General features: G+C 41.6%; 1 protein-coding gene across 1 annotated transcript in view; it reads left to right on the top strand.

The window, feature by feature from the left end:
• Window positions 1-12,732, top strand: part of otofa (otoferlin a) — a 107,801-nt gene that overhangs the window by 20,873 nt on the left and 74,196 nt on the right. The window contains 1 exon segment of the mRNA XM_034230840.1: window positions 12,407-12,495. Within this exon segment, the coding sequence (XP_034086731.1) occupies window positions 12,407-12,495 (89 nt within the window).

Raw genomic sequence — 12,732 nt, 5'->3', positions numbered from 1 at the left:
ATGAAACAAGAATATGAACAATCAATATTTCGAGAATGTAAGGTCAATCCCACAACCTCTCAAACTGGCTGGACGCTGGAGAGCCTCGCATTTTCTTGTGTCAAAGCTCAATCCATTTGAAACCTCAAGCAGAGCAAAGGAGGCAGGTCAATTCATGACCAGAGGCAGATTTGTGCGGCCCTGCTTGACATTGAAATGAATGGGCGGGCAGCAAGTTTCTCTCTCACAGAGCCAGTAGAGGTAATAATCCGCTAACAGGAGAGTCAGAGACATGTCCGTCAACCTCAGCTCGCTCACACCCACACAATCCTGAGAGGAGACTGCCGCAATACGTAATATACGCTTTTGTGGGTGTTTTGGTGAGGCTTTATTTCATTGGACCTAATTGGATAATTAAAGGTCAAATTCAATTTGATAGCAATTAGAATCATTTAGTTGATTCCTGTGGAGGAGGTTTGTCAAGTTTGATTAAATAGCCTAAGTGACATCTTGGGTTGGGTTTGGAAACTACCAATTAAAACTATACAAGGATCCAAGGTTGTTGAAGTTCAGCCTGTACCAGGGACTAGTCAGATCATCTTGGCCTCTGCTGGATCAATTCCTTTATTTAAGTGCAACACATTGTTCAAATTACCCTTTAAATAGTTTTTTTATAAAGTATCACTTATTAAAGTGCATCTGTATTTACTTTTGCTGTTGCAGGGGGTTTAAGAGAAAAGACTGTTTCCTTTTTGCTACTTAAAAGTGTTTATTAGGACGTGCTGTATAAATAATAACAACTAACTCCTGCATTATATCAATACACACAATTGTGACAATTATGTTTGAGAAGAGAATATGAATGATTTTGATGTGTTGTTTCTAGTCCCTTTAGACACATTTATTAGAATTTTCCCTTGTGAATAAGAACACACAATTTGTATCTTTAAAATACTTCATTTCTGTCATACCATCTCTGGGATCTGTATCGGTCGGCCTTATAGCCTGTTTAGGAATGTATTTGTCGTCCACAATTATCAGCTGACTGGCAATATTGCTATCCCATTAAGGTTTTATTGGTGTAACCATGGTGATGCTGAATCAAACGCAATGGCTGTCCATACTTTTCATCCCGTGTGTTTCATCCAAGGCATCCATTCAGTGGTCTACTATAACAGTGCAATGTTAAAGATGAAGATCAAATAGATAGACATTTGACTACATCCCTTTTTTTAATTCATCGTTTTACCTCGTAAATTATTAAATGAACAGAGCTGAGTAAAGGACATGTGGGATGAGTGGGTTTTTACATGGGAAGTAGGGATTCTGAAAAAAAATGTCTTTCTTCAGAATAACATGAGTTAAGCTTTTAGATACCTCTATTTTTAGAAAGTAAGAATAATTGGATAACTTCTAACTTGAAATGTTTTACTGATGTTGCATAGCATTATCTGAAATAGCTTTTTTGCCTTTATTACAACAGCTAAATATTGTAAAGGGAGAGAAAGAGGCAACAACATACACAAAGGCACGCAGGTGGAGATTGCTTTCTTCTGAGAAAAAAATCACACCTTTTTGAAAAAGCAGGAGTCAATATTGCAAGAGTATTGTGTTTTGAGTTGTAATGCTGTGGCCAAATACCATTTGATTGTTTAAAACTGTGGTACAGCTGAAGCACACTAAACCGTTCGTCCTTCTCACCTTAATGGATTCTCTGCACTCGCTGGGTACTTAAACCAATGTAAACACTTTGTTCTGTCATGGTGCCTGTGGAAACATTCACAGCCTTCTCCTTCATGTTGTGCTTTCCTGCATGTGTGCTACTCTGGAGATAGGTAGCCTTGGACAGCAGAGAATGAAGACAAGTAAAGCGCTGAGGTTGACATGGCTCTGAGTGGAAGCTTAATGTGTGTGTGTGTGTGTGTGTGTGTGTGTGTGTGTGTGTGTGTGTGTGTGTGTGTGTGTGTATGTGTGTGTGTGTGTGGAAAAGGGGTAATGTGTACCTGCACCAACAACTCATACAATTATTTCTATTGTACGTGCAGTCAAAGATAAAACATGGTTTGTCTCCGGGGAAGTGAATGTGGCTTCCCAGAGTCCCTGCTATGGGAAATAGAAAACATAATCGCATTTGCAGTGCTGTGTTAGCTACAGTATGTTTTGCTTTGGTGTGGGCAGCCTGCATTAGGCGTCATTTCCTCCATTAGCAGTGTGTGCTGTCATCCGTGTTACATTAACACCATGCTGTTGCCTCTTCCCAGGGGCGGATCTACGGGGGGGGGGCAGCTGCCCCCCCCACTGTAGAGCCTTGCCCCCCCAGCTTCCCCCCCTAACTTTTGTTTCCCTAAAACTGTACTAAAACAAACCTACACTATTTCCACAAGCTTCTCAAGCAACAAAACAAGCATTACATTAGTTAAAAGTGAATAATTTTAAATATCATTTTAGGCCTGTTAAAAACTTAGCTACGGCCCTGCATTAAACTGCGGAGCGGCGTTCACACAGACCGCGGCTCACAACGCTGCAGAGAGGGAGCGAGCTGTCCCAGCACCTATGGATCAGCTTGCCCTGGGAGCATTTCCCTTTCCACTAGTTTTGTTTTTATTAAGGACGAGAGCTTGAAACAAAATATTAATAAAACGCTGCCGTTTGAATCGATAGCGTTTAACAGACGGGTGCTATTTGGGGCGTTACATTACAAAATACTACGCAGACAGCGTTAGCTGGGAGATCGATCACTTTGCTAAACTACGCGGTAGCCTACTATTAAATCCACGTAAACTACACATCACAGCCATGAGGCCAGATCAATGAAACCAGGATACATCCTTTACTGTAAAAACTGGATCCAAACACAGCTGCCTGTGTGCGCTTGATCAATACTTTCTGATGTTATATGATATGCTACATATTAGCTAGGCTACATGGCCCTAACGTGTAAAGTTATACAAGCATTTGTACCAGTGCTTTTCACAAGTAGACTCTTGCAGGCCAGAGTATAGGAGTGATTCAACAACAACACAAAGACATATGAGAAGTGATCAGCACGAACAGAAAGAGGAAAAGGAAAAGAGAGTACACTGAAGAGACCAGGAGGGTCAGAGCAGGAGGAAGAGGAGGAGATGAAGAGACCAGGAGGGTCAGAGCAGGAGGAGGAGATGAAGACATTAGTGAAGAAGAAGAAATGTATGTGAGGAATAAAGATGAAGTGTCAGAAAGAGGGACAGAGGCAGTGATCAGGAGGCAGATGAGACTCCAGCTGGACCACATGGTATGTTCTTATTCTCCTTACATGTTCCATTACAGCAGCACAATCTAGCAGCTCTTAGTATTGACAAATATTGATTGAAATGTGTTGCTGCACAGGTCACCTGTAGCTCTCTGAAGAGATGGGTGATGTCATTTGTGTACTTCATTATAAGTTGAAATGTTGAGTTTGTCAATCTTAATCTGAAAATACAAAAACTGAAATATAGGTAAGAGAAGAAACTGACACTTTTGTGATGTAATTCCCTCAATGCAGATCACCCATGGACTGATCCATTATTTTAATAGGAGGGTAAATGGTATGGTGTGACAGGGTTGAAACAAACTGAGGGACAATATTGCAATTTCATAGATAATTCAAGTATTTTTTCAGAATTTATTTTTGATCAGTTAAAGTTGACAAGCATATGATTATATTAGCAGCAACATTTTGGGATAATTGGCCATTTTGATTGGTTTGATATTAAATTAATATGTAATAATGCTTAGTGAGGACATGCAAATATGTCTGTCTAATACTAAGAAAACCAATTTTTTAAAAACAAAATATATATTTAGTTTTACATTGTAATGCAAAAAAACCTGTTCCATTAATTCATTGCTTTAAAATACATTTTGTAGTTTCCTTTCATTTAAAATTATTGAAGTAAGCTTGGGGGACTCAAAGGGCACCCGATTGTTTGTCTGAACACCTTGTTTCTCTTGTGCATTAAGAACACTTGTGTTAGGGCATGAATTAACAATAAATAGGTTATATACAGTATAAAATACCACGTACTGTCCGCCCTCCCATGCCACCCTGGCATGACCTCTTGCCTCCCCTTTGCCCCCCCATGTAAAATGTTCTAGAACCGCCACTGCCTCTTCCCTCTCTCTCAGCTTTCCAAACACACTAGAGCAGGGGTGCCCAACCTTTTTTGAACCGAGAGCTACTTTTAAAGTTGCCAGTCTGCCGAGATCTACCAGTCCAAATAGAGAGGCATAGCCATTACTGACAGCCTACTACCAGGTAAATAAAATACTGCAGATCCTTTATCTTACCTCTTTCTAATCTACACACATACAAGTATTTAACTGAAGTTACACAACAGTGTTGTTGATACAGAGTTGGAGTTTATCCACACGTCACATACTACAGTGGGTAATGTTTTCAAGAAACAATGAACAGTGCTGCCACATATGACACTGGAAAAAAAGAAAAGACTCTGAACCCTTTCTTTGCCATTATATAAAAATAGTGTTGCTACAAAAGTATAAATTAGGCTTACTAATAAGACAACTCAGATCTGAAGCTACACAGGAATCTGCTGCAACAATGCAATAAAAAAGACAAAATTAATATAATCTAACCCTTGTTTTGTTGCATTTTAGTAGATTATAAAAAGAAATGCCTTTAAAATAGGATGCAAGCAACACTAGTTTCTTAACCTGAATTGATGATAGACTATAATCAATTTAAACAGAACAGATCTTAATGTTTGCATTCTTATACCATTTTGTACAATAATTATAATGAATAAGTTCAAACAAACTAAAACTTACAGCAGATTAATAACGGTATCTAACTTGAGTTTTTATTATATCAAAAACCTGTTGAAATGCTACTGTTATTTTTACTGTCCCCCAAAAGCGCGTCGACAGCCTCCAGGAATGCTTCTTTCACAACTTCGCCGTCTTTGAAAGACTTCATGTGTTACGCAAGAACGTGACTGACACGTTAAGATGCTATGCCTATGGTAGCAGCCTTGCTCTTGTTGTTGGGCCTGGGTTGCGTTCCGATAATCCAAAAATCAGCTCCTAAATTCTAACCCTATCTCCTATTCCTTGACCTCTGAGTGAAACGTCACGGGGTTAAGGAATAGTGGATAGGAGAATTCAAAAGGACTTAGGAGAAGAGACTGCGGTACTTTAGAGAATCCGAATGCACTTTCACTATCCGACGTGTTTATGATGCGCCAGCGGACGTCATGAATGTGCGTCTGCTGCTGTGGGGAAACTATGGAAACTACAGTTTTCTATACAGCGGACTACAACATGGATGTTTAATAAGAACGAGGGACTACTGTAAACTCATCTAGAGACTCTGCACCGTGCTCTGATGCTGTTGTGTTATGCTTTATGAATGTGGACAACAGAGAAACATATTCTTCATGACCAAAGTTGGAATTGAAATAAAAAAGGAAAGTGAAATTTATGCTCGTCACCCTCTCCCTCCGGTCCACATTAATACAAATGATCCCAATATGTATGATTGTATGAACTATGAAAATATCTTAAAATAAATACAAATGTATTTATTATAAACGTTAGTCCTTAACATCTATCAGTGTGTATATCACCATTCAAACATCTTTTAAAAGTTGAACAAACACCACACATCTCAGTAAAGACTGTGAGATGTTGACTTTATTTGATCATTTCAGTAAAAACTAACGTTTATATTTCTCTTTTTGATTATAATACTGATGAACGTTCAGAAAAAAGCACTTTGGCAACTTACCACATACGTTTTAAAATGCTTAATAAGCACCGTAACCTTCATGATATCATTTCTCGGTCATAATCGGTTGTTTCCGTGAACGGCCGACTGTTGAGTGACGGCAAATGCTGCGGCTGCAATGCATTGTGGGGCAGAATTTTCTCCTCTCCTTTCGGTTAGGGAGGTCCAGTGGTTCCTAAGCTAAAGGAGGTTATAAAGGAAGTTTGAAACCTCCTTTCCTTTCATTTGGAGAATTGGAACAGCACTTATCATGGCTGCCAGTGACGTACTTCCGGGTCATTTCACTCCGTTAGGAAGGTTCCTAAGCTAAATGGACTATTGGAATGCAACCCTGGTGAAAATGGACTGCTGTGCATTTAGCTGTCCTTTCAGGCCCCTCCCCTTTTGGAGCGTAGGGCAGAATTTGGAGGGAATTCCGTCTCGTAGCGTTTGTGCACTGTTTTGAAATGCCGCTCCTAAATTACCCTTCTTCGATAAAGCCACGCTCGCATTGCAGATGAGACAGATGGACTTTGAATTGAAATAGATACAAAAATAATTATCCTCCCACTCGGAGTGAGAATTATATATGTTTTGCTTCTGCCATAATTGCGGTCTTGTGTGTGTGCGGACTGTCACTCCTGTTGACACGGACAACGTTAGCGAACTAGTGCACACTGCCCACTGCTCACCAGCGACGCCCCGACACATGGGGTCACGCCGGCCAATCACAAAGCTTTGATGCGTTCAAGTGCATTATTCTGGCACAGGAAGATTATGTTACAGGACATTAACGATAAAACAGAATATTGTTGTTCTATTTTTAGACACATCTCGCGATCGACTGGGAATCTCCCCGCGATCGACCGGTCGATTGGGCACCCCTGCACTAGAGGATATATAGTCATAAATGAGATGTGTGGCACGAGCTTGTTAGCCATAACCTTAGCCAACGACCATCCTTCTGGGGCTGAAAGATGCCGGAGAAAGGCCGTTAAAAAGGAGGCAGCCGTTTTGGTTATGCTTGACTGAAGCCTGGAAGGGAAGGCTACAGACTGCAGGGCCTCAGTGCAGAGGGTTCAGAGTGATGCTTTAATGTGGTACACACTCACAAGCACACACCTCCACAGATCCTTGAAAGCTGGTCTATAGTACCAGGTGGAAACCCCAGGATTCAGTAATGGGACATCCCTGATGAATCGCTTGTCTCACAGCCCGCAGTGTTATACTGAATGAGACCCCAACACCAGCTGGGGGTGAATGGGTTTTAAATCACCTGTCCAGCCCACCTGCACTCATATAGCCTCTTTCCCAAGATAATAAAGTGCAGAAGAAGAGGCTCCAAGGTCATTTACTGAATTGTTAAGCTTTAAGTCAACCTCCTTTTTAACTTCCTTATTAATTGTTTTTGGTCTTTGTTTATTTTTTGCCATTTATTTGCTCCACCCAGGAGAACTGAGTTATATTTTCTGGAACGGTTTTGCTTTTCATTGTTATTCAAATGTTAATACTAATATGAAAAACCTGTGACAACCTGTGTGTGTTTCACCCTTTTATAAAGTACATTTTTACAAGACCATAATCAGTTTTTCACTGTCCTGCTGACAAGATAACTCTGAGATAAACGGACTCTGGGTTTATCCAATTCATATGTGACAGGACCCTCGAAGGGAGATGCACTGTGTGCTCACTGGTGTGAAAAAACAATGAATGTACCATCGTGAGTGTCTGATAAGCCTGACAAAACCAATTAGTGAAAACCTCACTGATGTGTTGGAAAGGATTTAAAACTAAGATGTGGTTGCTTTCTCTTTTCCCCTCTTAGATACTTGGATACTGCAATGGGAAATCTCCTAAAACTGTAATTTCAGAGATAATTAAAGCAAACTTGCCAAAGGAAGGTTATCCTTCAAAGCTGATTTTGCACCTCTTACAAAGTGGGATTTTCCTCAAGGATATCAAAGACATTAATTATCATACATTTTTGCTTGGTTGCTATTTTTCATGTTTTACCTTATAGCGAAAAAAAGGTAATCAGTATTCTTGGTTGGTGCTGTAGAACCTGGGGATGTTTATTGTGATAAATTAAATATTTTGATGTACTTTTGCTTCCAGAACAAAAATCTACATCTAGCCGCTAGGGATGATTTTCAACTCAAGGGATCCTCGGAGGAACATCTGCATGCTGACATGAGTCCTTCTGTGTGTATCTTCTGAAGGAGTTATCTGTATAGCTGTGTATCCAAACTACTCCCTTGTTCACTTACTCACTTCTCCCTATAACAAGACACTTGAGCAGATCATTAATGAGCAGTAAAACAATATTATAGGCAGGGCTGCACATAACTGGTGCGCTGGTGCGCATGCGCACCTCCGCCAAAAAAAGAGCACCGGGTCATTTGAAAAAAGGCGCATTTGCGCACCAAAATTGAGAGAGGCAGAGGGAGAGAGAGAATGAGAAGAGAGGAGAGAGAGAGAAAGAAAGATATTTGCGAGTTGTATATGAACTCAGGGCCGGCCCGTAGCACTGGCGTTATAGATGTTCTCCTAGGGTGCCAGATCTGTGGAGGCGCTGCGCTGGTAGTTCTGGGAGGGAAAAAAACATTTTTGACCGTTGGGGCTCATCCTAATTTTCGGCCTTGATGTAACAATATTCATAATTAAGTAATTGTAACACCCTTTTCACCCCGGTTACACGTTTCATTTTCCCTGTACGATGGGCGCTGTGAGTGATGAAAATGGGGGATGTTGGCTTATCTGGCGCCCCGCAGCTCACAGCCAAAATGCGAGTGAGCGAGGGAGAGAGGGAGGGTTCACCGGTACGCGCTGTTGTTATTAGAATCTGGTGCTAGCTGCTCTAACGGATATAAGAAGAAGATGTTTCTACAATAATGTGGAGGGAGAGTCCTCTCCAGTCAGACTGAGAGGCTGATACTACAGCTCAGTGAGGTAAGGACTCTGAGTGTTTAGATAGTTCACTTTAGTCTAAGTTCAAACAGTTTGGTCACAATTTATGTAAACACATATTTCCAAGGCTCTCCTTTATAATTATTGGGATAAACAGGTGTGAAATCATTCCAATGTATACTATAGGACAGTAAACCAAAAACATCCTATAAAACTAGAGGGATAAAAAAAAAAATGCATAAATAAATAAATGTTAAAGGGAGGGAATGCTCATGACACGCATTTTTAAATAATTATCATCCGATAAAACAGACCAGTCTCTGCCAGTCTTCTTTTTTTTTTTTTTTTAATCCGATGACGTTATCAGTGATTTTAAACTGATTAATTACCGAAATAACAACACTGTGGGCGGCGCCATTTTACCGGAAGTAACGTAAACCATGCGTTTGGTTTCGAGGACACGTTGATGTTCATGTTATTTACTGTAGTTACTCTCTTCAAATATGCCTCATTGTATCGCGAAACATTGCCACAATTCGGATAGGAACAATCCACGGAATGCTCGGTTCCATCTATTGCCAAAAGGTAAGCGTAGGAAGTACGTTCGGAGGCAGTGGCTAGCGAAATGTGCTCGGCCCGAACCGAAAGATCCACAGGCGCATGTATGCAGCGAACATTTCAAGTTTCCGGACGACTACTCTAAGAGTATGATAAAACATAAAATGGGATTTATTAAACAACCATTACTTAATGGAGATGCAGTGCCATCGGTCTTTCTGGTGTCATCACCGACCAGGACACCCGTTCGGCCAGTTGATAAATCGCCCTCTGCAAGTGTGAAGCGACGGAGGACCAGAAGTAGTGCTAGGAGTAAGAATAATAAGGTATGTTATAGCGCATTTCCATTGCAGCGGGTAGCCCCGTTTAAACTTCCTTTAGCGTCCAGGCCAGGCCAGTTTTTGGTGGCCTTTCCATATAGCGTAGTACCGGCTATCGGGTACTTTTCGCCAGTTTTTCCGGCCCCATAAAATCGTGGTTCTAGGGCCAGGGACAACGAGGCTGAGTATGCTAAACTAGAGAGGGAATCGCTAGCAAGGGTGGTACTACATGCATACATTTCATCCTCATCGTCACTGTCCCTGGATTCCTGACGGTTCTGACTACTTGGCTCGAACCTGTATTGCTGAATTCCACCATCCAATCTCTTCACATTGCTCAAAACTTCTTCCTCGGCTGACGAGTCCGAACTCAAATACTCCGCCATGTTTTCGTGTGTTTACAAAGTGAACGCATGGATGACGTCACGACCATCACGTGACTACTGAAAATGGCCAAAATGGCAGCTGCCTGACGGAATATGCAGGTTTTGATAAAAAAGAGCTATAAAATCATTATTTACCGGGGAATATCGCTGATTTCTTCAGGGTATGGTTTAAACATAATGTTTCACTAAATACTGAAGTTTTGATTAATTATCTAATGAGTGGAGCATTCCTTTAAGGTAAAATAAGATATGAATGAACAACACAAATAAAATAAGTTACATTCATTTGTTATTGGCTATGGTAGGTTATTGGTTATGTTCACATACTTATTTGATTACATCCACTTGTCTAAGATGACAACAGAGACTTTCGACCCAAACCCAGCTGTTGACTTGTGGATGCAAGCAGCTAATCACAGACTCAACCAGAGAGAAATAAGTAGGCCTACATCATCAGCTACCATGTCTGACAGAGAGGAAGACAGTGAGGAGAACAGTCAGGAGGGTAGTGATGACAGCTTGTAGGATTACTGGTCGTGCTAATTTTGTCTTGTGTTCACCTCTGCATGTGTGTTCTGTGTTCACCTCTGCATGTGTGTTCAGTGCTGTGTGTCTGGCAAATAAAGTCAAGCCCCCCTCAAAAGTTACGGTTCATTTCATTTTAAGGATGAGCACCAAGCAACATCTCCAGGTGCTCCTTTGAGAACCAGGGCAAAAAAAGTTATGTGCACCCCTGATTATAGGCCACTACTAATCATTAAAATGTTGCGTCATCATTGTAAATTAGTACTATAACTGTCATCTGTAAAACATGGAGCATGCACTCTAGGCTTGTTAACAGGAAGTAGTGCTGACATTTTCACATTGGGATAAAATGGTAGACTAAAAGTGAAATATAGTGATAGTGAATAGGGATTGATTTTGGACACATTCTGACACTGTTGCCCCCTCGGACAGAATTAAGGGTTGATGTTGTGCCTTTTTCAGTTTGACGTCACATTGGAAATACGCATTATTACATTACATTACATGGCATTTAGCTGATGCTTTTATCTAAAGCGACTTACAGTAAGTACATTCGACCAGGAAGATAGAACCTTGAAGAAAACAGAATCATAAGTACATCAGGTTTCATAGAGCCAAACATTTCAAGTGCTACTCAACTGGCTTTAGATAAGCCAGTCCTTTATTAGTATATAAGTGCTCTGATAGCAGTTCTTTGTTAGTAATTCTATCTCTCGAAGTGGAGTCAAAAGAGATGCGTTTTCAGTCTGCGCCGTAAGATGTGCAAGCTATCTGCTGTCCTGATTTCAAATGGGGAGCTCATTCCATCATTTTGGAGCCAGGATAGCAAACCGACGTGTTTTTGCTGATGGGAACTTGGGTCCCCCTCGCAGCTAGGGTGCAGCGAGCCGTTTGGCTGATGCAGAGCGAAGTGCACGCGCTGGGGTGTACAGTTTAACCATGTCCTGGATGTAGGAAGGGCCAGATCCATTCGCAGCATGGTATGCAAGTACCATTGTTTTGAAGTGGATTCTAGCAGTTACTGGAAGCCAGTGAAGGGAGCGGAGTGGTGTGGGAACATTTTGGAAGGTTGAAGACCAGACGAGCCGCTGCATTCTGGATGAGCTGCAGAGGTCGGATGGCACATGCAGGTAGACCAGCCAGGAGGGAGTTGCAGTAGTCTAGGCGTGAGATGACGAGAGCCTGGACCAGAACCTGCGTTGTTTTCTGGGTCAGTTGGGGACGTATCTTCCTGATGTTGTAAAGAGTGTATCTGCAGCAGCGGGTTGTAGCAGCGATGTTTGCAGTGAAGGACAGTTTGTTATCTAGGGTCACACCCAGATTCCTTGCAGTCTGAGTCGGGGAAACAACAGAGGTGCCGATGTTGATTGTTAGGTCAAGAGTGGGACCATCTTTTCTCGGAAGGAAAAGCAGTTCAGTCTTGTCAAGGTTCGAGCTTGAGGTGATGAGCACACATCCACTGAGAGATGTCAGCTAGACAAGCAGAGATGCGTGCGACGACCTGGGTCTCTGAGCGGGGAAAGGACAGAATTAGTTGGGTGTTATGAAAAACCATATGGGCTAATGACTGATCCGAGCGAGTTTGTGTACAAGGAGAAGAGGAGGGGACCAAGAACAGAGCCCTGAGGGACCCCTGTAGTTAATTGACAAGGGTCGGACTCGGACCCTCTCCAAGTTACCCTGTAGGTACGGTCTTTGAGGTATGAGGTGAGGAGGGAAAGTGCAGTGCCTGAAACTCCCAAGTTTTTGGAGAGTGCAACGGAGGATCTGATGGTTCACCGTGTTGAATGCAGCAGACAGGTCCAGAAGGATGATGACAGAGGAGAGGGATGCTGCTTTGTGCTGCTTTATCACTCTATTGGTCATTTTATATACTAAACACTGTTTTAATAACACAATAATCAATAGAACAATCGATAACAAACAATATATTTAGCTGCAGTTCTACTATCTTCTAAACCATGATATTCTGTATTTTTCCCCAGATATTTCGATGGCCCATTGCCAGCAGGCTGGATGGAAACGAGATGCTGGAAATCCAAGTGTACAACTACAGCAAAGTCTTCTCCAACAGGTAAGCTCATTCTGCTCCCAGCTTGTTCCTAAACTACATTTACCTCACCTAACAGCATTTCAGTTTGTGACTTCAGGTCCCTTCCTGCCTTCCCTTCACCACCTGTGACCAATTGAAAGTGACACACGGTGCATGTTTCTCAAATGATAAAGAGAGTGAACTTGTATTCCCTGTTAGCTTGTTCTAAATTGACTCAATTGTGTGTGTAACGAGTGCAAAACCAAGGAGAGGGCCATG

Source organism: Gymnodraco acuticeps, unplaced genomic scaffold (assembly GCF_902827175.1).
Source record: "Gymnodraco acuticeps unplaced genomic scaffold, fGymAcu1.1, whole genome shotgun sequence".
Taxonomy (NCBI): Eukaryota; Metazoa; Chordata; class Actinopteri; order Perciformes; family Bathydraconidae; genus Gymnodraco; species Gymnodraco acuticeps.
Note: the sequence above shows the minus strand (reverse complement) of the source record. Positions and strands in the feature narration are given on the sequence as shown.